Consider the following 24,776-nt stretch of genomic DNA (forward strand, 5'->3'; position numbering starts at 1 on the left):
CTGATTAATCCATGATTTTTCTGTTTGGGGTTCTCTAAATGAATCCATTTTTCATTGTCACTAACAATTTGTAATTGTAATTGATCAGCCCATATCCTGGCAGAGCAGTATCCACCCGTCTTTTTGATTGGGGTTCTCTTATAGCTGGTTGTGAAACTGCTAAAACCTGACTGTTGATATGCACTAGACCATATAGCACGCTGGCTTCCTCCACCAGCAGGCGTAGCTCTGAGTCAGTCCCTCTGATTTCAGATACATTAGGTTAGGGATAGTGGAGATAAATAGGGAAATATAGCATTTATAATTTTACTAACTACTATGTTGAAAATAAAAATAAAACGCTAAACAAAATTTAATGTATTTAAACGAGCAGTCATGTTACCTAATGAGTGCTGATATTCCGAACTGTGACTTTCCATTTGAATATTACGTTGTTCATCCCATCCGCTTTTTTCCGTTTTGTTATTCTGAAATTATATACTATTATTTCTTGTTCTACTGTAATTTATATGATTTCACTTTGTTCTTCAAGTAAGATTGAACTTGATAGAGATGTTTAGAATTGAATAAGTTGTGTTTTGTTTAGGTGAACGAATGAGTTCTTAGATTCTAGTTAGATAGGTACAAGTTAGTTCGTTCCCTTTTCTCATAATGGAAAGAACGTTTCGGAAAAGTGAAACAAAATTATTCTTTTAGAGTGCAATTTATTTTCAACATTGTTTCCATCGTGAGTGAACTCTTTCGCAACTGAATTCTTTGATAAATCGAGCTAAAAATATTGTGAAATGATGTTGTTTGTTCGGGATATTTTCGTTACTTTCAGGCCAAATAATACCATTTTCCATATGGACATTTTAGTACTTATTTTAGGGTAATGTAGTGCCACTTGTCATCTGAAAATAAAAAGAAAATACAAGATCTAACATATTGGACAGGCCTTTTCGGATACAACACCTCTTGATTGGTGTTAACGGTGTTACTAAGTGTATATTTTTTACAATCCAAACTACTTGCTAATAACTAAGCAAAGAAAGTCAAACATTATAACTGTATTGCAAATTACTACATAATAAATATAAATCTACTGGAAGGTAAGCAGTAAAAGGCAACAGAATATGCAGTTGAATCCATCGTTCATCAGAAGATTAAACTACAGAATATTCCGGTCAGCGCGTTGTCTACAGCTTGGAGTAGGCATTCTCTTGGCGGAAGTGCCATTTGTGAACTGCGCGTTGGATAGGTGGAAAAAATAAAACAGTAATAACAGTAAAACTACTAAAACAATCAACTGAATGAAGGGAGTGAACGAATGTTGTTTGAATCTACTCATTAGTTGTTTAATGGAGATGGAGGTGAAGAGAGAACAAGGGTACTTACTGCTATCACTGAGAGGCTGCGATTCTCCACTGTTTGAGCTCTTAGCAAGTACTTCTAAACCCGCATCCGCAGCAACGAGGTATGGCGAACCCTCAACTGCTGTATTTAAACTGTTGAAAAACATGTTACTTCAAGTACAGTTATTTAATTTATGATTTGACGCTCAACTCACCATGAAATGCCAGTGTCTTCGATTTCCTTGCTAATCAGGGCTTGCCAGAATTTATGGGTCTCTTCTACAACCTTCGTCGCGAAAGCCGCATCCTTGGCCTCTCCGTTAAATGCGAACTGGTTTTCCGGTTTGCCATCAGGAATCTTGTAAATTTTGAACCACTCGACAGTTGCCTTCAACAGTCCCGGGAATACCTTTTCTACGTCACCGATATCATTTACCTGGGCGGCAAGTGGATCATTCACATCGATCGAAATTATTTTCCAGTCAGTTTCGCCTTCGTCGATTAGCGCAACTGTACCGAGAATTTTAACTTGTATCACGTCACCTCGTTTTGCCACACGAGAGCCGATCTCGAGAACGTCGATTGGATCGTTGTCGCCCTTACAGCCGGTATTCGGATCCAGGTGATCCGGATTTTCCCACGTCTGCGGAAACGCTCCATAGTTCCAAATGTAACCATGGTGTGGAAAGCAGTTGGCAACGAACCGAAGTTTGCCCTTTTTGACATCCTGTTTGATGGGATTCAATCCTTCGCCGAGACTGATCTCCATTTTGGCGTTGGTCCAACGGGGCACCTCTACGACCATGTTCAGTGTGGTCTTGGCATCGTTTGCGTACAGTGGAATGTCGTGCAGTGGCGATACAGCCTGACCGTCGGTGGTTTCTGAAATGATTCACGCATTTTAGAATTTAGCAATCATGTTGTAATTTTGTGGAATAGAAATTATTTCTGTACTACAGAAACAAGAAGGGCCAATAGCCATGCACGGAGTTTTGAGAATCTACGACGTAAATTTACCTCCATTCATTGACAGAGAAGCTCATTTACTAGTCATTGAAATTATTCATGTATTATATTGTGTAAGCGAATAATGATACCATGGAGCAATAAATTTATTATTGCACAAAAACTATTCGTTCAATTAATTTCTGCGAAATAAACAGCACTACATAAATTATTAGAAATAATTTCACGCTTGTTTATAAACGAAGTTTTTTGCAGAGAAAGCAATGATTGCTCGATATGTTTCGATATATAGAAACATTCATTTCAATACGTCAAATCCGGCTTCATCATCATGTAGTTGAGTGTTTTGAATGGTATGCGTGCTCAGAACACTTTGCCATTCGAGTCTACTTGAAGCACGAACATCGCGGAAACATTGATGCTGTGCAAGATCTGATTTCTGTTGACTGTTGACGAATATAGCTATGAAATGGAAAACTACGAAAAAGTAGCATTCTCGTTGTGCCAAAAAATGGTGCATGTAAATTAGTTCTGATCTCAATTTCGAAGATTTTTTTTACGTTTTTTGCATTGTTTGTCTAAACAACGATTTGAAAGTTTAAGCACACATCACCCTATAATCCCGGAACCAAATGAAACTCGGGTGTTTTGTATTAGAATATTAAAACTACAATTTAAAATATGCTTATGGTACTGCAAGGCCTCTTTAAATCTAATCATCTATAAAAATCGAAGTTTTTCACCACGGTTTGCGAATCTTTCGGAACCGGAAACTGAAAACTGATACAACTGAAGTGAGATTTTATGGTCATGTGCTAACACAAGAAATTTGTAAATGTTTAACATATGAAATTTAAATTTCTACATTAATCATCAGGTAATTCCGGAACTGAAAGTCCGATCAAGATAAATTTTAAGAATTTTCCAAGGTGTCCTGAGAGTTTTTGTTTAAACTACAGTTTGGGAAAATCGACATGAAAAAAAAAAATTCAGAAGAATCTGATGAAGTGTGGGGACCAAACTATGGGCTGCAGAAAATTAAAAAAATGCTTTTGTTTTAATCTTGAAATAGCAGACAAGGCTTTTCATTTGCATTTTAGTTTGTGAAAATCGGTCAAGTTATCTTCTAGTTGTATTTTGGAAAGATAATCGGTGAAGCAAAGTAAATTTTTGTGGCCATCTCAGCCACTAGTAGGATTCAAAAATGAAATAGACTTTTTAGCTAAGTTTAGAAGATTGTCTTTCATTTTTTACTAATCGGATCTGTACTCTATCCACGGTTATTCCGGTGCTCCACAAGAGAACGATATTGAACAACCCCTGGTCCATGCTATGACCTATGCAGTGAAAAGCCTCTGAGAATGCCATGTGAGTTACGTTTTGGAACCTTCAGCCGTTACTTCTGATACGTTCCAGTTTTTAACACTCATGAGTGTAAGCCCAAAACCGAAAGTCGAATTTAAAAGCAATATATAGAGCTACAGTTCAGACCAAAAGTTACACAATAAACAACATTTTTCAAGTTAATTTTTGCCTTTCTCATACAGAAAGGTTAGGCAATCACTGTGAAAACCAACTTTTGAACCGAGGCTTGGAGGACCAAGTGTCATACACCGTTCGACTCAGTTCGTAGAGTACGCAAAATGTCTGTATGTGCGCGTATGTATGTATGTAACATTTTTTTGCACTCACTTTTCTCAGAGATGGCTGAACCGATTTTTATGAACTTAGAATCAAATGAAAGGTCTTGTAGCCACATACAAAGTTCCTGATTTTTATTCGATTCCCACTGCCGGTTCCGGCATTACAGGGTGATATGCGAAAAAAATAAAAATGAAAGGTATAATTATCCCATACAAAGTTCCTGAATTTTATTTCGATACGACTTCCGGTTCCAGAATTACAGGGTGATTAGTGTAAAAATTCCTTTTTTAAATTATTTCTTCAATTTTCTCAAAGATGACGTAACGGATTTCAGCAAACTTAACATCAAATGAAATGTCTCATGGTCCTATAAAAACTTTCAAATTTCATCCGGATCCGACTTCCGGTTCCGGATTTATAGGGTAGTGTGTTGAAAATTTGATACCGTCACTCAAAGCGGCGATACAAAAAACTTAAACAAAAATTTTTAACTGTCCTCGAATCTATCCCAATCGGTAGCCATTGTCAGTAGACGGCTGAACAAATTGATTTCGGCTTATCTGATTCTCGGTTTTCGATTAACGACCGAATATTGTGACAATAGACCTAAAAATGGATCCCAGTCACTTTTTTTCGAAATTAATCACACATTTACGTACGAGAACATGAGAGATATAAAAAAGGCATCATTACACCACTAGGTGAATTAAAACATCACTGAGCCACCACCATGTTTAACAGTTGGCACGATACATTGAGGTATATAGCTTTCATTGACTTTGGGGCGAACGTATTGTTGTCGATGATTTTACATTATTTACAGGACGAAGAAAAGGTTTTTAGACGACTATTCGACCGATCCTACTTTTTTCTCGAAGCCGGCATTTGACAGTAGTTAATGAAAGCGTTGAATCCAAACACTCACTAATTTCGACACGAATATCTGAAGCGGATTTGCGTCGATCATCTTTACTAATAGCATAAATCTTGCCAATCCTCTATGTTGTTTTCCCAGTCGATCAGACCTTTTTCGGTCTGTGTTTACGTCAGTTTCTTGATGGCGCTCTATTGCTTTTAGAACTGCACCCAGGCTTCAGTATTTATCGGTATGAATACCCTTGTTTTTTCAAAATGATGATTTGAGCTCGTTTTTCTGCCGAATTTTTTGTTCGTTTTGCCATTTTACGCAGTAAGTAACTAATATTTATACTGAAGCACTAGCAAATATAAGCAACCGTTCAACAACTGTCAAGTATATTAATTTTAGGTTATGTTGTCTTAATCGAGGTCGCAATCGATCGGGAAGGGTTAAACAGCGAGAAATTCACAAATAATACCCTAACTATACACACAAATAGTCAAAACTAAAGAAAATCGTTTAAAGTAACATTTTTATGTTTTTTATGTTCTAAATTTATTCAATTTCTATAAAATAGACATAAAATGTCTGTACAAGGTTGAATACAAATAACTCAAGTGAATAAAGGGACTTGATTATAAAAAATAAACAAGTAAACTTGAAGAATGTTGTTTTTTTGATGTGGAACACCTCTTTGTTTTCTATTTAGTGGTGCAAATCAGAAACTCAAGGAAAAATACACGTAGAAATGAAGTCAGGTTTTGAACACTTACAGCTCAGTATATTTTGTATGAATTATTAATATTGTTTCATTATTTGATTGGAAATATTTCTGCGATTCGATTTGAATGTATCAAGTCACGTATTTTCAATTATAAATGATTGAAACTTTGATTAGTATCGAGCAGTGTCCTGTTTTGTCTGCTAAAAATCTCAGGCATACTGGGTATCCTTGCCATAGACGACGATTTTGAAGGAGTAAGCGATATAACAGAGGGAAAGCATCGCTCTGATTGGTAAAATTATCAAAAATTATCTTGCAGATAGTTTCTCTGAATAATGCACTTTCAGAAAGATTTACTATTCCTGTTGGTGTACCCCAAGGAAGTATCCTAGGTCCCATCCTATACGACATTTTTACATCAGACATCCCACCTCTTCCGGGTGGTGTTCTGTCATAATTTGCTGATGATACTGCCATTCTTTACAAAGGTCGTGTCATTAATGCTCTGAGGAATAAACTACAGACAGGTCTGGACGCTCTAACTGAACATTTTACAAGCTGGAAAATTGTGATCAATGCAGCAAAAACTCAGGTCATCTTGTTTCCACATTCAAGATCTCCAAAACTTGTTCCATCAGACGAATGTGTATTTTCCAGTGAAATTTATTTATTTATTTGAATCAACAGACATAATTTAGTCCAAATGATTATTTCTTAGTATATATAAAAAATTAGATCGTATGGCACGGCGTGGCAGATGGAAATCAAATCCTGATGAAACTCTGTTGAAGAACCGCTGCATTCCTGTAATAGCACCGTTAATTCCATAATTAGTGCGACGAAATGGTAAGCGAAGGAACAAACTGTTACGAAGAACACGTGATCGAACGTTGAGGTTGATTTCGCTAAGAAGTGCGGGGCAATCGATCCTTTCAGTTAAAATATCAGATATTGTCATTGCTCGTGATAAATCATGTCGAACATGCAGTGTGTCAATTCCAATTAACATCGCTCGACTTTCATAATTCGGGAGCTATTGTGGATTATTCCAAGGCAACCGGCGCAGTGCAAAGCGAATAAATCTGCGTTGTATCGATTCGATCCGATTGACACCGTTGAGGTAGTAAGGGTTCCATACCACTGAGTAATATTCAAGAATAGAGCGTATCAGCGAACAGTAAACAGTTTTCAGGCAGTAAATATCATTGAAATTTTTGGTTATCCGTATTACAAATCCCAAGCATCGGGAAGCTTTTGCAACTATGTAGCTAACATGTTGCTTAAACGTCAGTTGCTCATCGAGGAAGATGCCAAGATCTTTCACACATGTCGTCCTTTCAATTGGAGTGTCACCAATGCAGTATTCAAATCGAACTGGATTTTTCGTTCGTGTGAATGTTATGATCAAACATTTCTGGGGATTTAGAATCATTCGATTGATCTCACACCAGTCAGCAAAAATTAACAGTTGGCGTTGCAGGAACACAGCATCATCTATTTTCCGGATTATGTTATACATTTTTAGATCATCAGCAAATGAAAGCCGCGGACCTTCCAGGACAAAATTCACATCGTTGAAGTACAGCAAGAATATCAGTGGTCCTAGATGACTGCCTTGTGGAATTCCGGAGGAAGCGTGATGGAAGGAGTGATGAGGTCATCCAATGGTCCGACGAAGTTATCTATCTAGGACTCACCTTTGACAGACATCTGATATTCAGGTCACATGTTGACAAAATCGTTCAAAAATGCAGCTTACTCATCAGGTCTCTGTATTCGCTGATTTGTAGAACATCTAAACTGTGCCTGAAGAACCAGATGGCTGAATCATCTACCCCGCAATTGAATACGCAGTCCCTGTTTGGCGGGGTTGTGCACGAACACACAAACTTAGGCTTCAGCGCATTCAAAGTAAGATCTTAAAGATGATTCTAAAAATAACTACTTGCATACAAAACTTGAACACAAGCTTGGCGAAGATAGGCTTAAATATTAAAATCGTATCGCAAGTACGTACAAAGATATAATTGCATACATTTGGGATATTGGTGTAATTTCGTCGGCTATAAAACAAACAATGTTTGGTGCTGATTCCTAATCAAGATCAATCTAAGCAGACTCTCGTGCAATTGCGAATTCAAAAGTGTGACGATTGATTGAACTGTTTGATTGAAGATCATTAGAAATTTTGGTTGCCTTGTTCCACATCAATGGCTCGAACAACCACCTGGGGCTGATCCTTGTAGTTTTTTTGGTGTATTCAAACTTTTGGCCTGCACTGTATAAGATTATTCGTTTAAATCTAAGCTTGTTTTCGGTTCTTCCATTTCTCAGAAAATTGATAGCACATTTTTTTTCGTTTTTGGCAGTACTTTTACGTACCGCATAAAAAAACCGCATAACTCTGAAACTTCGCATAAAAAAACCCGCAGAAGGGAAACCGCATAACTCTGAAAATTCGCATAAAAAAAACCGCATAACTCTGAAACTTCGCATAAAAAAACCGCATAACTCTGAAAATTCGCATAGAAGTCGCGCAAAAAAACCGCATAAAAAAGACAAAACACGTCTACACCAGCCGCTACAAGACAGAATGTAAACAATGAATACAGCTGAAAATTTCACCATACATTAGGGACATATGTACCAACACAAAAAAAAAAATTTTTGACCACCGGACTCTCCAGACGCGCGCAATTAAAAAATTCCGGGAACTTTTTAAACAGACCTCGTACATCGTGGAATTAAGGGGGCGGGTATAGGGACTGTGCAGAGGGGTGGAGCATACGAGCTTGCGACGAAAGCGCCGCGCGTTGCGCAAATTAGAACTAGAACGACTGTAAACAAACGGGCAGCGGTAGGCGAGTGAATGCAATTATTAGCATTTCTATTGAAATACGGCTGATTATAAGTTAATATTGTGCGGTTACATTAGTTGCACGATTAGGATAATATCAATAAGTGTGTTCCGGGCATTGAGGATCAGAAGAATACTATCTACGAAGTAGCTGTGTTGTTAAATATTACTCCGAAATGCCGGCCTGTTGTGTTGTTGGCTGTTCCAACAGTCGTAAAAATTCATCAGGCCAAATATTTTACAATTTCCCGAAAATTTCTTATAAACAGCCACAGAGGATCTTGTGGGTGAAAGCTGTGAAAAGAATAAAGTAAGTGCAATGCATTACGAGTGATCTAATGTAATGGTCAGTGTTTAATAAATATCAATTTGTTCACTAATTTTACAGTGAAGATGGGACTCCTTGGCAACCGTCGAAAACATCTGTCATTTGCAGTGCACATTTTGTGGGAGGTCGAAAGTCAGATCATCCTCATAGTCCTAGTTTTATTCCGAAAATATTTCCTTCGGCTTACAGAAAAAAAGAAACATCGAAAAAAGCATTAGACAACTCCAAAGACAGGTGAGAAACTGGAGAATAATTAATTTTTGAATTTAGGCTAAGAAACATAAATTTATAGCCAAAAAACTGTCTATTTCAAAGATTTGTGTTTTATTGTCTGTTTTTCACGTCAAGCTTTCAAAATAATTGTATTGTCTTTGCATGTAGAATATATGTACTGTTTGGCTTTGTATGTTTCAGGAGGATAAATCGAAAGTTCAGAGGAAATTTATTTTTAATAATATGCTTTGGTGTATTTTCAGATTTCAACGCATTTTATCAAGGGAAATAAATGATTTTGTCTCAAAAAAGCTCGAGATCTTGAACCATGATCCAGAATTAAGGATCATGGAACCAGTACCAAGTACATTTGACGTGGATATGGAATGGAATAAGAAAGATAGCAGTTCTTCAGAACAGGCCAAGGACCAGGCGATTCAATGCAATATTTTTTCTATATACGAAGAAAAACATACTACAGTTTTAATGTGCAATCGAATGCGATATGATTACGACTGCGAGGCTGAGACACAAACCTTTTTACCATCCAAAATTATAACTCCTAGAACACTAGTGACTGAAGATAAATCATGTGGTGGAACTGTCCAATATTGTGATGCACGAGTTGGTCCAGATCCGCTAGATCCTGAAGATGTATCCGTACTTGAGTGCAACAACGGATTTCATGGATATCGGACACTAAAAAAAGACAAAGATGCTATTGATCTTACCGGTTTAAACATGGAAACCTTTTCATTCCTACTTTCATTTTTCAACAATCCTAACATGAGTAAATTTTCGAAACAAAATTGGCTATTGATTTTTTTGATGAAGATGAAGCTGGGGATTACTTTCTCAGCCCTTGCGATTTTGTTCAGTGCTCATCGGACAACGGTTTCGCGGATATTTTACTCCGTCTTAGACCAGTTATCGTGTAGCTGTAAAGAGTTTGTCCAATGGCCTCCAAAAGCAACCATTCAAGCTCTCATGCCACAATCATTCAAGGACTACAACCCGGACATTAGAGTAATCATAGATTGTACAGAAATTCCTGTCGAGCAACCAGCTGATATATCGTCCAGAGTATTTTTATTCTCTCAGTACAAAAAAGGTTTTCGAGTTAAAATTCTGGTAGGTTGTACGCCAAACGGATTGATTAGTTTTGTTTCGTCGGCTTATGGAGGGCGTGCGACAGACTCTCAAATAACCACTCAAAGTAATTTTTTGGATAAGTTAGAACTAGGAGACGTTGTTTTAGCAGACAAAGGATTTCCTCAAATTAAATCATTGATGGATCAATCACAGAAAGGAGTTCTAGTTGTTATGCCTCCATTCCTTCATGACGACTGTTTTTCAACTGAAGACGTTGAAGAGACCCAAACTATCGCTAGTGTACGCATTCATGTGGAGAGAATTATTCAGAGAATAAAAACCTTCAAGATATTATCGAAGCTTTCTATCCAAATGCTTCCTTTTGCGAATGAGATTATTTTTATGTGCTGTGCATTAGTAAATTTACAGGCAAACATTATAAAGCATGAAGCCTCCGAATAGAAACTTATTTTTCTCGACGTATACTTGAATATATGCATTGTAATGGATAGAATCAATATATTTATGAATGAATAAACATAGATAATTGCACATCATTTTATTCACAAATAGACAGCCATTGTTTTACATATGTGATTTTTATTATTGAGGAAACGAGCAACTACTGAAAAGAGAACTTCATTTATATTTATGTGTATCTTTATACAACGCAGGTAAATAATACTGTACATAAAAATTTTGCAGTTTAGGAATAAGAACGGACAAAAATTCATCATCGCGACGTACTTCTACGTTCAAATTTCCTTTGGGAGAGTATAAAAATAAATCGCAAATCCACGTGTTCGAAATGTACATCTGCAATTGTACTTGTGTGTAGTACTGATGATTTTTACGTAGATAAATTTCATTGTCAACAATATCTAAATATTTCACCCCGAAAGACATGCGTCTTTCGTCGAAAATAGACTGATCTTTACAATTAATTGGGCATTTTATTTCAAGTACTTTCTCAACTAAACCACTTTCCTTTCCGATTACAACGCCATCGAGCGAAGCACAAAGCCACGGTTCATATTCTGAAACTAGAACTCCTATTTCAAAAATGATATAATTATTATTTTGTTTTCGATAAAGATTCAAAGCTATTTTTTCATTTTGTGAGCCATACATTAAATTTGGGTGATCAACTGTTTTAGAATTAATCAAATCCTTTGCAAGATTATGAGCGGGTTTTCTCGAAGTGCGAACCTTTATTTTGTGTGCTTTCTCGCTGGCACTAATTCTTAGCTTTCGGGCAGCGAACCAAAGGCTAGTAGCATTTCCATCAGCCTGAGTTCTTGTTGAAACACACAATTCAAAAATTTGATCACTCCTTAGAACTACTGAACTCTCATAATATTGTTTTAGATCTGGAGAGGGAAAATCTATATTTAATTTGCCGTAACAGTTGCCCTCTGTGAACATATTTATTAGTTCCCAAATACAGCATTTAACTCCTTCTAAATCATTGTCAGGCCTTTTCATCCTTCTAGCACTATTACTATTATTATTAACAGATTTAGATATTTCAAAATTTTTAATAATAGTATCGCGCAACGGACCTACAAGATTTTTTACTTTCTGTTCAGTTAATGGAATTATCGGAGAATCTACAAATCCTCCCTTTTTTCGGGGAAATAACGTTGAGATTGGAATGGGTTTCGCATACAAAATGTTACCCAAACGTCGGGCAGAGGGAAGACCCCATTCCTGTTCTAAAGAAGTTTTTGTTTCGCTGCGATTCGCATTCACATAATAAATTAGCGCGTAAATGTGCTTACATTTAGCCAACTTTCTGGTAACACAAGTGCAGGAAGCATTCGTTAAACGGCGTTCTTTGTTAATCTGTAAAAAAATTATCATTTATTATTGAATTCAAAATCTAATCTAAGAGAAATAGAAACTATTATTGAAGAAAAATCTGATGTTGATGAACTGTATCATATTGGAATACTATTAAAACGTGCTATGATATAGTTATTATAAAACATAATGTCGAATTTTATTTTATTGTTCGAATATATACTTACAGCAAGTTCCACATAGTACGGATCAGACATTACAGATGTTTGTCGAACTACAAAACCGCTTATAAAAATTCCATTTTCTTTCCTGGCCTCCTGAACCCTTCCTACATGTTCCGTGTGTAATAATATACCTTTTTCAATCGTTGACGCTTTGAAGTGAATATCATAACTTATTGCAGAAAATCCCGTTCTCAGCACTACACTCATGTTTACTATTAAAAATGATTAACAACTAAACAGTATGCTTCGTTCTTTCTAAACGTTATTTATTGTTTTACTTTGTTTTGCAAATGGAAACTGGATACATCGCCTGCAGTCACAGTCACATTTTTGAACAAGCTGAGTTATAAAACTATAACTTTGTTGGTTTAAAACAGATCTCCCGACCTTTCGTGTTTGTTTGTAACTTTTCGGTGTAGTCGAGATGTTTCGTCTTGCCGTCAACGGCGGCGCCACTTGTCGCTCTGCACAGTCCCTATAGCGTGATGGGTAAGTCGATGCCCTTTCACGCAATCCACTCGATCTCAGGGTTCGATTCCCATCCCCGCACATAGGGTCAGAAAATTTTTCTGGCCCGAAGAGGCGAATGACCTTAAGGTTAAACCCGCTATAATCGAAAAAAACATCGTCGAATTCTTCAGTAACGCGGAAAATGAACAATTTGTGAAATACTACAGTCAAAACTGACTACAGACTGTTTGCTCAAAACCATTCTGTTGATATTACACCAATTAGTCAAATTATTCAACTGCTCTTGTAGGAATTCTGCGTCAGCTGTGGACTTGATGATATGAAATAATTTGAAGTCATCGGCGAACGATAGTTTCATACACTTGATCGAAAAATTTAGATCGTTGAAATAAAGTAAATAGAGAAATGGTCGAAAGTGACTTCCTTGAAGAATTCCAGAGGTAACTGCGAATGGTGAGGTTGTACAGACTTCTACTTTCACTTTCATTTCGCGACCAGTATGAGTGAAGCCAATTCAAAAATGATTCCTTAAATCACAGTCTACTAAACTTGGAGATCGTTATGTGATGATTAATCTTGTCGAATGCAGCGGAGAAACCGGTGTAGATAGAATCTACTCGTAGTCGTGATTGTAATGAACGTATGATGAAGGATGTATAGGATACTAAGTTTGTAGACGTCGAACGGTTAGGCATGAAACCATGTTGAGTCTCAGATATACAGTTAGAGCAATTATGTGTTATAAAATCCAGAACTATAAATTCAAACAACTTAGATACGGCGGACAAAGCTGCTAATTATATCGGACCCAGCACTAGATGTACGTTTTAACTTGGCACATACTGATCTCAAAGTAGCAGTCGAGATAATAGGAACACATCCAATTGAGAATGGAGAGGGACATTATTAGCTGCCAGAAATTTTCTTGATCAGTTGGGCGTAATTCAAAGAAAACACTACTAAAATGTTCGCGAAACAAATCGCCAATTACAAGCGTGGAATCTAAGTATGGAAAAATTGCTCATTGGATCTCTGATAAAACCAAGTGGCCATTTTTGTCACTTATGCATATACCCATAAATAAGTATGCAACAAGAAATACATACATAATCAATCATAAATAAGCCTATTTTGTAATTTGAGGGACCCTCCTGAAATGAAAAACTGAATACGGGCCTGAATTAAAAAAATATATTTTATCGAGTACATCACTTCAAAGATTATATCTCCGAAAATTGACATGTCAGCCATACGATCTTCGAAATCGACCCAAAACCCAATTTCAGTATAGAATTAGCATAAAATGACTGATATCGGTTAATCCATATACAAGAAAATTGAGCGCTAATGAATTTTGACGTTTACGTCACTTTTGCCAATATATCACCGGAACCGTAAGTAACAGCCATTTGCACTACAACCCTGTTCAATGAACCAAACGTATTTTTAAAATGAACCTAGTTTTGTTGAAATCGATTCAGCCATCTCCGAGCGAATTAAGCGGAGATAAAGTGCGTTTTGTTGGTTACGGCACTTATACAATTACTAGCTGACCCGTCGAACTTCGTTTCTTCCTGAAATTATTATTTTAGTTCATGTTTTCGGACAGCAGAATTGTTAAACTGATTACTAAACCTACAATCCACGGAATTCGACATACATTCGCTTTAGCTCAAAAAAGAAGTATCACCAAAAATTAATGTGAAAATATGAAATACTTCTGTTAAGCAAAAATTGAGCAGATGCACAGATTGTTATCTCATCTTTTGAATCAATGCACTGAACAGAGACTCCACTTAATGGCTTCGACATAAAGGATATAAGGTATCACGTTTTCTCTTCCAGATGTGATTCTTGCTTTCGATAATCGATAGAAATGCTCACTAACCAGAATTTTGTATAGATAAACTAAAAATAATGTCGAAGAGTTTCTCTTCTAGAGTTGTTCATTCGATAGAGTACGATATATTTACAATTTGTATTTAGCCTAAGTAACCTTTTGGTTCGTAAAAAAGATTTAGCTTAAGTTGAATACAAAGCATTCTGAACAGTCCATTTTAAGGAATTACTCATACGTGAATGTTCACCCGACAGAACAAACTTTGAACCAGTTCCTTATACAACTTTTAAGCAGCGAGAAAGTTTTCTCAGAACTTGTTCTTTACGTTCAAGTTGCCAAAAAGTACCACTGCACTACTTTAGAGTTCAAATAAAGTGAATATTTTCAGGTACTGTGGAACTTTTGATTACTTGGAGAGACGACGCTTAAATTTAAATTTGATATTGATCTTACCAATTTGAACATTCTGCACAGAATATGAAATATAAAATGGAAATCTCAATTCGTTATGGTAATCATCTTGAACATTGATATATAATCACCACCTATTGTGTGCGCTTAGTCTAATCTAAACCATTATACAGAAAAATGCAAGCAAAATCTCTTAGTTTGACCTTAGCGCATTTTGATTTGTTCAACTCGCGCCCTCGATGACCAATACTATTCACCTGAATCCATTGAACACAATTTATAAACCGGTAAATGATATCAGAACATTTTCTCTTGTCTACAGCGGTTTTCTAGTACAGTCATGCACTCCGTCATTGAATCATTTGGCAAAGCTGACAAATTTGACACTTCGTAGCGCAATAATATTAGATTAGATGTAGAAAATCAAAACTGCTTATCAATTTTAATGATTATTGAAGAAAAATATCATTATAATGCTCTATGATAGTGGCCCCAACCTTTTTATATCGCGGACAACAGGATAAAGTATATAAAATCGATGGTTTACCAAAACGCAAACAGGCAGCGTACAATTTACCATCCGAAAAAATCTCTAAATTCACACTACACTCATAACGGTTATTGATGGTAATAGAAAAGTTAAACGGATGAGAAAATGACGTTCAAATTGAAATGGCATTGTAGTTGGCATCGTTGGAATGAAAACTTTTTTTCTTCTAATTTGCTATTCAAAATTGTTATCTCGACATTTGCGATTAACTTTTAAACTTTTTATTTTTTTCTGTACTTGTTCCTCTATTGTCTGCACTTTATTTTGGCGCCCTTACCTAATTGAACATGTGATTCGAATTAAAGAAACATGTGAATCAAGTAGGCTCAGTGAAATTTTAGCACAAATCAGCTCGTTTGGCGCCAAACGGTTTTATTAATAATCTAGAAATCATATATTGCTTTCCAGCGGCCATCAGCATTGCATAACTCGATACGCGCAAAACAATCATTGGAGATCTAGCATGCATTGAATGGAAAATTTCCAATTCTAAACGAATCAATTTTCTAGTTTTTCTTTACTTTCCCGAAAGATTTTCCTAAACTATAGCCTAAAACCTCCGCATAAACGTCACCTTTCGAACAAAAAAAAAATCATTTGAAAATCGGCCCACGCATACCAAAGAATATTAGCAACAACACTTTTTTCGCTATTATATACAATTATATCTCCGGAATAAAAAGTCACAGCCATTTGATTTTCCAACTTGATCAATGATCCAATAGTGGTTTTCAAACAAGCCTAAGGTTGTTTAAATCGTTTCAATGATTTTCGAGAAAAGTACCAAAAAAAATTCATTAAAAAGTGCACTCACATTTTCCGATCTCGTCGAGCTGAGTTGAATGGTATATAGCACTATGGGTCTCAGAAACTCCTAATGTCGGAGAAAGACAAAAAAATATCTATTGTAGGTACCGATTCTTATTTTAGAGGCAGACCAAGAAAAAGTCATTTAGAAAGAGGGTGCTGTCTCCGGAAGAAATTTTAATTATAATCGATCTTATCAACATTTGCAGACACGAAAATATATCGAGCGGTGGTATGATATTACTGTCAACAACGACCATGTTTAACGATGTAATCAACGGTACCCTTATCTATTCTGTTCCTGGTAAAAACTATACATAGCATAGCAATGTAAGTAACTGTAATTAGCTTTAGATTGTATACAGGATGGAGTTAGGGTGAAAGTACTATGTAAATCTAGTTGTACAGCAATGTTCTACAGTGGTGAATATTAGTTTAATAGTTTTTATTAATTTTAACTTTAAAATTATGATCTGTGGCTGTATGGTAATTCAAATGTAGCAGTATGTATCTTGTGCTTCGTGCTCTATCAAATCGCATAACTAGAAAGTCACACATGAAGCGAGAAAATCGCATATGAGCAGTTCATAAGTAACGTCAAATTTCTGGAGAATTGTTTCCGACTAATTACATAGGAATTAATCTATTCGTCGCTTAATTCATTCGAAGAATTCCGTTATTATCTTTTGTAACGAATATAATCTAAGAAACTTTATCTTGACAAGCTTACCAAGAACTACGTAAACTGTGGTTCAGCATTGACTTTGGATTCCCTCATAGATTTTGTGAAATAGATAATAGAAAATGATGGATTTGATTCTGAAACTGCCTGAAGAATCCTCAAATCATTTTACGAAATTGTGAAAAATGTACCAAACTTTTAGTACATTAAACTGTGATAGCAGATCATGGTTTGAATATATGGGCAGAATAAAAAAACTTGGATGATTAAGGAACCTATGGTAAGGTTTAGCGAAATGCATATATGCCACATTTCTTTTTTTGAGAAAAATTGAAAACATTTCTCCTATGGATAATTGCAGTGAAAAATAAACAAGCAAATTAAGCTACTTTTGCTGGACGTCCGAAGATAGCTTAGAGTGCGGACGCTCCCTCACTCAATTTGATTAAATTACCAGATAAGCTAGCATCGTCAATCAGAACAGGAAGGTACTACACTCGTTGATAAGGTGTTCTGTGGCCGAAGGTCACCTCTTTTGATTGTATTAGGCGACACTGTAAAACACGCAACCAACTGATAAAGATGTATGCGTTCTGAACGTGCGACACGTGCAAGTAAACACTTTCATGTTTATCATAGCGCTTTCTTTAATGAATGTTTTTTTTATCAATTTACTAAATATCATCATTCATTGATTCTCTTAACCCATTGACAAAATACGTCAATAAATTGTACAAACACAGATTACTGATGTTGCATCATTAAAAATGCACGATTCACACGATACAAATAATCTTTCGTTACTTTGTAGATACAGTACATAATGTACAATTTTACACGTATACGGAAAAGTGCGTATTTCGCCTTAACATAAGTACCGGACTGATCATGCTCTATCTGAAAATTTTCTGCAAATAGTGAGCATAAACTTAAAGAATGGAAGAGAAAATAATTTGACCCCGAAAATACTAGCATTATTCAAAGTTGACAAAAGCTGTATGTATCGAGTGAATTGAGCTTGACATTCACCGACGAATGTTGTGTTTTGAGGTTATGCAATATAGCAGTTTGTTACTTCCTAATACTATTTACTGCAATAATCTAATCACATTACTGCTTAATGAATCTCGCCCATTTGAACGGTTTAAACAGGATAATTCACTACCCTCCCTGGTCACTACTGACGTAAGCATGTTTGATACTCACTGAAAAAAAGTCGATAATCGGTCGAATTCTGAGCACCTCGTTCGACAACCTGATACTTCCTGGTGCCGGTCATTTTAATGCAAGAGCTTCCCGTGACGGCTATCGTTGACCGAAATCCTCGAACAAGTTGCACACTACCGGTAAAAACACGACTCGGTGCGTTCCAAACTGGTGATAACTTTTCACCAAAGAACGAGCTACGAAAATGTCTCGCACGCGCGGCTGCTGTCGTTGACGAAACCGAAAACCGAAGTACCTTTTGCTGTTGACACGGTGTCAAAAGAAGTGCCGTCCGGCGGCAACCAACACACCACGATGAATACATGTTTTGCACTGCCTTTTGTTTGTTGGTGGTGGTGTCTATTTTCATTCGTTTCGACGCTCGCGAGCAGCGTTGCCCGGATGCCTGATTATTCTCGCTGAGTCAGACACTCTAACTTACCAGATCTTTCACCAGATTCTACGAATTTTACAAGATTTTAAAAATTTTCCCAAATTTCGTTCGATCTTTTCGCGTTTGGCCTCAAAGCGATAGATGGTGAGACCTTTTTGTCAAAATTTTCTTGTATATAGTACACCCAGACACATCAAGATAAATTTTTGTGTCAGAGATATATTTTTAAAAATGACCTGGCAACGCAGCTTGCGAGCATACGTTGCGTTTGAGCGAGGGGTGCACCAAATGTGCTCATTACCGTGTTGCGTTGAAAATTTATTTAAGGGCACAGATGTACACTGCGAGAATTTGAAGCACATGCGAAATGTGGGTTCAGAACATATGATAACGGCCAAGCTTCTGTTAGCACTCACTTTGAATCAGCATCTTCCTTCTTGCAGACAAACGATGACCAATTGAGTACTAAATTTAGTAACGGATGAAAAACAAAACTTGGATTTTTCATTTACAGCCATTGTTATAAAAAGATTAGTTTTTACAGCTTCCGTTGAATGCATATTCGAGAAAAAATAGTCTCATTGTTACATTATGATACAGAATGAATACAGTTCATCAAAAATAAAAGTTGGATCAGTAATTGGCATATTGTCGCAAAACTGAAATGTAGAGGCGCTGCTTGTTTAGAGATGATACTTTCAGCAAGAGCTCTCAAATCGGCAGGAAAATGTCTAATTACTCCACCATTTCAACGATTTCTTATGAAAACGGGCAAATTCATTCGAAAAATCATAGTAGAAGTTGAAGAAAAAAGTTTTTACTCTGAGGTGGTAATGTTGATCTTAATTTATTGAGCGAAAATTAACATTTATTGAGAATTGAGCATTATACTTGGTTCAATACCATTTTGCAAATGCCCACACGTAGAGAAATAGAACACATTAGATTCTAATATATTAAGTCTTCGAATCAACTTCAAGCAATTGTTTGAATCAAATGAAGTTATGTTTGAATTCAAACCGATTTCGGTTATTCTTTCAAGAAGAAAATTATTTTGAAGAATACCACAGTATTATACATGATAGTATGATTGATATGAGAAAGGCATCATTACACCACTAGGTGGATTAAAACAGGTTTTTAACTAGCGGTTATTTCGACATTGGTAACCTTAATGTCACTTCTGATTTGACAGAAACTTAGTTTTATCCTTCTGCTGAACGAAAATGATTTGGTATACGCTTGAGGAAAACGTGAAAATAGTGCAGTTTCATTTTGAAAATCATGCTAATGTTGCGGAATGTGTTTGCCAAAAAATCATCTTCTCGGATGAGGTACATTTTCATCTCGGCGGGTATGTTAATAAGCTAAATTGTCGCATCTGGGGGACGGAAAATCCGGAGAAGCCGATGCATCCTCAGAGAGAGACGGTTTGGTGCGGATTCAGGTCTGGCGGTATCATTGGGCCATTTTTCTTCAAAAATGAGGCAGGAGTCGCCACCACGGTCAATGGCGAGCGCTACCGCGCCATGATTAGCGGTTGGTTCTTCCCGTTACTTGAAGAGGAAGACTTGGACAACATTCGGTTTCAACAAGACGGCGCTCCGTGCCACACAGCCAACGCTATGATCGATCTTCTGCGCACAGTCTTCGAAGATCGAATTATCAGTCGAAATTCGGATGTCGTTTAGCCGCCTCGGAGCTGTGATTTGACGCCGTTAGACTATTATCTTTGGGGGGCTGTCAAAGATAAGTGTTATGTGGACAAGCCAGAGACAATTCAAGCCTTAAAGGACAACATTCGTGCAGCCATAGCTGAAATAAAGCTGCATACAATCGAAAATGTACATACTAAAAAACTGGACCGACCGTATGGCGTACTGCAAGGCCAACCGAGGCAGCCATTTGAATGAAATTATATTCCATAATTAACCGGAAGGATTGTACTTTAATATGAAAAAATAAAGTTTGAAATCAAATGAACCGTTTGTGTTTTATTGCATGTTTAAAAAAACGTTACATGGCGAACCCTGTATCTTTGAATTCAAAGTGAAATGTAATAAAATTTAAAATAAATTTTTCTGCGTGCAGAAATAGCAAATAAAGTATCCAAAATAAATAGTACTCGATCGCTATACATTCTAGTACTCGAGAAATCAACATTACACTAGTTTCTGTTTAAAAAATGTTGATCCGAAAAAACCTAACCTTACCCAATATCACACATTTCCGAAGATTTTCCATGTTTAATCGTAGTTTACACTAAAAAAAGTAGTAGTGATCACTTTAAAATCGATTTTCTTCTACTCCGAGGGTACTTTTATTGCTGATATCTATTTGTACTTTTGAATAAACGATAAAAATGTTGCAAATCACTACGGCCGATATGAAAATTTCCTAAAGAATCCTGCTTTCCTTGGTTCCATTTTTCATTGGCAGGTGTCGCTACCGGAAAATCAGCTTTGCGACAATGTGCCAATCGTGAACCAGTGAACTTGTAATACAATCGTTTTATGGGTTACTTCGTTAATTGCACGTAAACTAGAGATTTTTGGATCGATTCTCTCACAATAACGTGCCGGTTTACCTGAAATGCAATAGAAAGTTTTTTTGGGACATCAAGTGGAGGTAATTTTTACAATTTGAGTGTCGCGATGAGTGGAGCCCGAAACGTTGAGCCCCCCACGTAATCGGTGTTTGATGGATGTGGGGTTACTTTCATCGGGTACTGGCTACGGCTTAATGAAGACATTTGATTCTAGAATTTTTATTTCAACATGCTTTGGAAAATTATAATATCTTGATCAAAAATAATCTTAAAATTATACAGACAAACACATTTTTAGAATATCTACTGAAACTTTGTAGTATATGCTCTGTACATCGTCGTCTCCTTATTTTGCCCCGGGAGCCAAATTTCCTCGGTACGCCACTGTATACAAATCTAATACACGCTCTTTGAACATAACTCATAGTTTGAGTTGCGATTACTCAAATTCATAAATTTTAACAATATGTCAATATTTGAGTATGGATTTGAGTAAAGTGAACTCATTGCCTTGAATTCTCTCGCATTTATTCATACATTAGAGTAAGCGTTGAGTTTTTAAACATTTGAGTGAAAAAAATACTTCTTGCAGTTTAGAGCGTTTTCATTCTCAGAATTTTCTTATCGGAATAAAGAATGCAAGAATACGTCGTTTTCCATTGCCGTTTCTAGATCCGGTTTTGAAAACATGAATCAACGTCAATCATCGATGTTTTGTGGTTTCAATTATGCTTAGTGAAAAGCCCAACATAAGGATATCAAAATAATTCAAAATTTGGCTCCAACCCGTTCAAAAAGAAACGGGTTTGAATCACTATTTTGCGCATTCAAAAGAAAGAAGATTAACTTTGTATATGAAAATAACGAAGAAAAGTTTCTTCAATTTTGAGAACCAGGAACTCAAATTTTGAGTTGAACTTACTCAAATTTTGAACAAAATATTTTTTTATTATTTTGAGTAAAAATTACTCATGTTTTGACAATTTCGTCCCTTATATAAAAAATGAGTAGATAGCTGGTAACTCAAGTTTAGAGTACGTGCACTTTTTATGAATTTGAGTGATGTGTCACTCAATTTTGAGTTATGTTCAATGAGGGTGTAGGAAATTATGCATCCTTTCATATTGTATTGCAACTCTTAGAACGATACCAAAATTGTTGTGATATTACATCTTGAACCCGGGTTCGAGTCCTGTCCTAGCATTGACCATGCAATAGTCCTATACACTTATGAGTCGGCTGCGAAGTCTGTTGAAACAGAAGGTTAAGTTCCGCATCGGAATGTAGTACTCTGACTAGACTGTGACGTAGACTGTGGATCAACATTGACTTTCGATTCCCACATAGATTTTGTGGAATAGATTATAAAAACCCTTCTTAATCCACCTAGAGGTGTGATAATGCCTTTCTCTTTCTTCAAAGCAGTCTCATGAATTTTTTATCATTTTATTAAAAAAATTCTGACACTGATTGATTCGAGTGGTTCACGAGAGCATGCTTCAGTGTTTATGTTACATACTCGGTATCGTTTTTCCAATCAAGCGCTTGGCATTTACGTTGCCTATTTATATGATAAGAGTGATGCTAATCTAAAAAATCTGTTTTCATCCACCTAGTAGTGTAATGTCATATCAATCATACTATCATATATAATACTGTGGTATTCTTCAAAATAATTTTTTTCGATTCTCAAAAGAATAACCGCAATCGGTTTGTTTGACCGTCTACTGATAAAAACTATCAATTGAAAAAGATTTTAGGTCGATCTAGAAATTTTTATAAGGTTTTTCCCCATTTTCAGTGATGGTATACAATTTTTAACCCACTTTACCCTATATTTCCGGATCCGGAAGTCGGATCCGCATGAAATTCAGCAATTACGCATGGGACCACAAGACCTTTCATTTGAATCTAAGTTTGTGAAAATCGGTTCAGGCATCTCTGAGAAAAGTTAGTGCACTTATTTTCACAATTTTTTGCACTTTTTACCCCATAAATCCGGAACCGGAAGTCGGATCCAAACAATATTCAGGAATTTTGTATGGGACCACAAGACCTTTCATTTGAATCTAAGTTTGTGAAAATCGGTTCAGCCATCTCCGAGAAAAGTTAGTGCAAAAAACGTTACATACACAGAAAAAAATAATGAAATTTACACGACATGTAAATCAATAGTGCTATTAAATAGACATCAGTTGAATCGAGAATCTGATTTAAAATCATGATTGATGTAAAATTGAATAGGAATACATTGATTTATCAATAAACAATACTGTATGTTTCAACAATCACTTAGTTTAGCTTTTAAAGTACATTGAATAATGAAGAAATGTGAAGTAACTTTAAATTCAATTGCCTGCTCCAAATATGTGCATGGAAATTGATGTAAATTCACAAAATATTTTTATCTGTGTACACATACACACACAGACATTTTGCGTACTCGACGAACTGAGTCGAATGGTATATGACACTCGGCCCTCCGGGCCTCGGTTCAAAAGTCGGTTTTCACAGTGATTGCATAACCTTTCTATATGAGAAAGGCAAAAAGGTTGACGAGATGAATTTGATTCTGAAACTGGCTGAAGGTTTGATCTTATTCTTAAATTTCATTTTCATTTAAATCTAATAATACAGAATTTAAACAGTATGAGCAAGTAAAAATATCTGTAATACAGATAATTCCGTATAAATGGCATCCCGGTCCGGCAGTAGCGATCCTACACTTAGAGAAAAAATAGAAATAACCAAATTTTGGTTTCACACAATGATTTATCTTGTTGAAATAGTGACAAAAGAAACTTTGGTTTGATTTTGAAAATATTGTTGCTTGAAACTACGAAAAAAGGTAATTAATTTTTTCAAACACATTATCTTAAGCGTACCTGTCAATTTATTAACAACCAATTTACTGTAAACTTAATTTGAAAAAATTGTTTGTAACGAACAAACTTGTGGCATAGTTAATATTTGTAGTGCTTTAATTTTGAAAACTTTTTAGTTGAAATAAATGATAAGATAGTACCTTAAAATGATAAGGCATTTCAACTTTCGCTTTTGTATGTAAAAATTTTGTATTTTTTGTTTGTTAAAAAAATGATTTCTTTTAATTTAATTTCCAAGGTAATTTTTCAAACTACTTTTATTTCGAGTTAAATTCATTTTCTTGTATTCTAATGATTTCAACGTACTATTCTATCGGCATTCTAAATTTTCAATTCGATCGACCCACGAATTATTCTTATACCACGATCGAGCCCTGGTATATTCATTCTTATTACATCTAATGTTTGATACTCTATTAGTCCGGTCAAGACTCTGCAGCAAATACTAAAGAAACGTGTTTTTTAGTGATATCACTACTTATCCATACTTACACTTGAATTGTCAAAAAGAGCAGTAAAAAAAGACGGTAAAAAAACCTAATTAGCCTTTTAGGTTCTGATTTCGTCTCTGCAGTAGCTTTTTCGCAGTTTCCATTCCCTAGTTGTATTTGTTAGATACTTGAAGACTGTCCCAGAAAGTATGGACGCACTTTGGTTTCGCTGTAAATAATTCACAAGTGTAAGATATTCAAATTTTTTTCGATATACTGATAATATTAGACTACAACAACAGAATTTTATTCTCAACATTTGCCACTTAGCCATTGTAGACTAGCTGGCGCACCTTCTTGCGAACGTTCCTCATTAAATTACGTACAGACTTCTTGGCGACAAGTTTTGACATTTTTTCCAATCTTTTTCGAACTGTTGAATGGTTTCGGCTGCCGAGACATGTTTCCTAAGATGTGCCTCCGTTAATGCCCAAAATTTCGCAATTG

At 36.0% G+C, this 24,776-nt stretch overlaps 2 protein-coding genes across 3 annotated transcripts; both read right to left on the reverse strand.

Moving 5' to 3' along the window:
• Positions 1-684: 684 nt before the first annotated feature.
• LOC131440260 (inorganic pyrophosphatase) lies at positions 685-18,342 on the reverse strand. 2 transcript variants are annotated; one of them, XM_058611378.1, is made up of 4 exons: positions 18,012-18,338; positions 1,550-2,216; positions 1,378-1,487; positions 685-893 (listed from the first exon to the last, which is right to left on the reverse strand). In XM_058611378.1, the coding sequence occupies exons 1-4, from the start codon at positions 18,334-18,336 to the stop codon at positions 862-864; spliced, it is 1,134 nt and encodes a 377-aa protein (XP_058467361.1). In that variant the 5' UTR covers positions 18,337-18,338; the 3' UTR covers positions 685-861. The 2 variants fall into 2 exon arrangements, with proteins under 2 accessions (XP_058467361.1, XP_058467360.1); XM_058611377.1 differs by lacking the exon at positions 685-893 and adding an exon at positions 968-1,225 and having other exon boundaries at positions 18,012-18,342.
• On the reverse strand, positions 2,229-11,947 carry LOC131440258 (uncharacterized). The gene has a single exon (XM_058611376.1). It carries the CDS (start codon positions 11,878-11,880, stop codon positions 10,657-10,659), a length of 1,224 nt encoding a protein of 407 aa, XP_058467359.1. The 5' UTR covers positions 11,881-11,947; the 3' UTR covers positions 2,229-10,656.
• Positions 18,343-24,776: the final 6,434 nt, after the last annotated feature.

Source organism: Malaya genurostris, chromosome 1 (genome assembly GCF_030247185.1).
Source record: "Malaya genurostris strain Urasoe2022 chromosome 1, Malgen_1.1, whole genome shotgun sequence".
In the NCBI taxonomy this organism is placed as follows: Eukaryota; Metazoa; Arthropoda; class Insecta; order Diptera; family Culicidae; genus Malaya; species Malaya genurostris.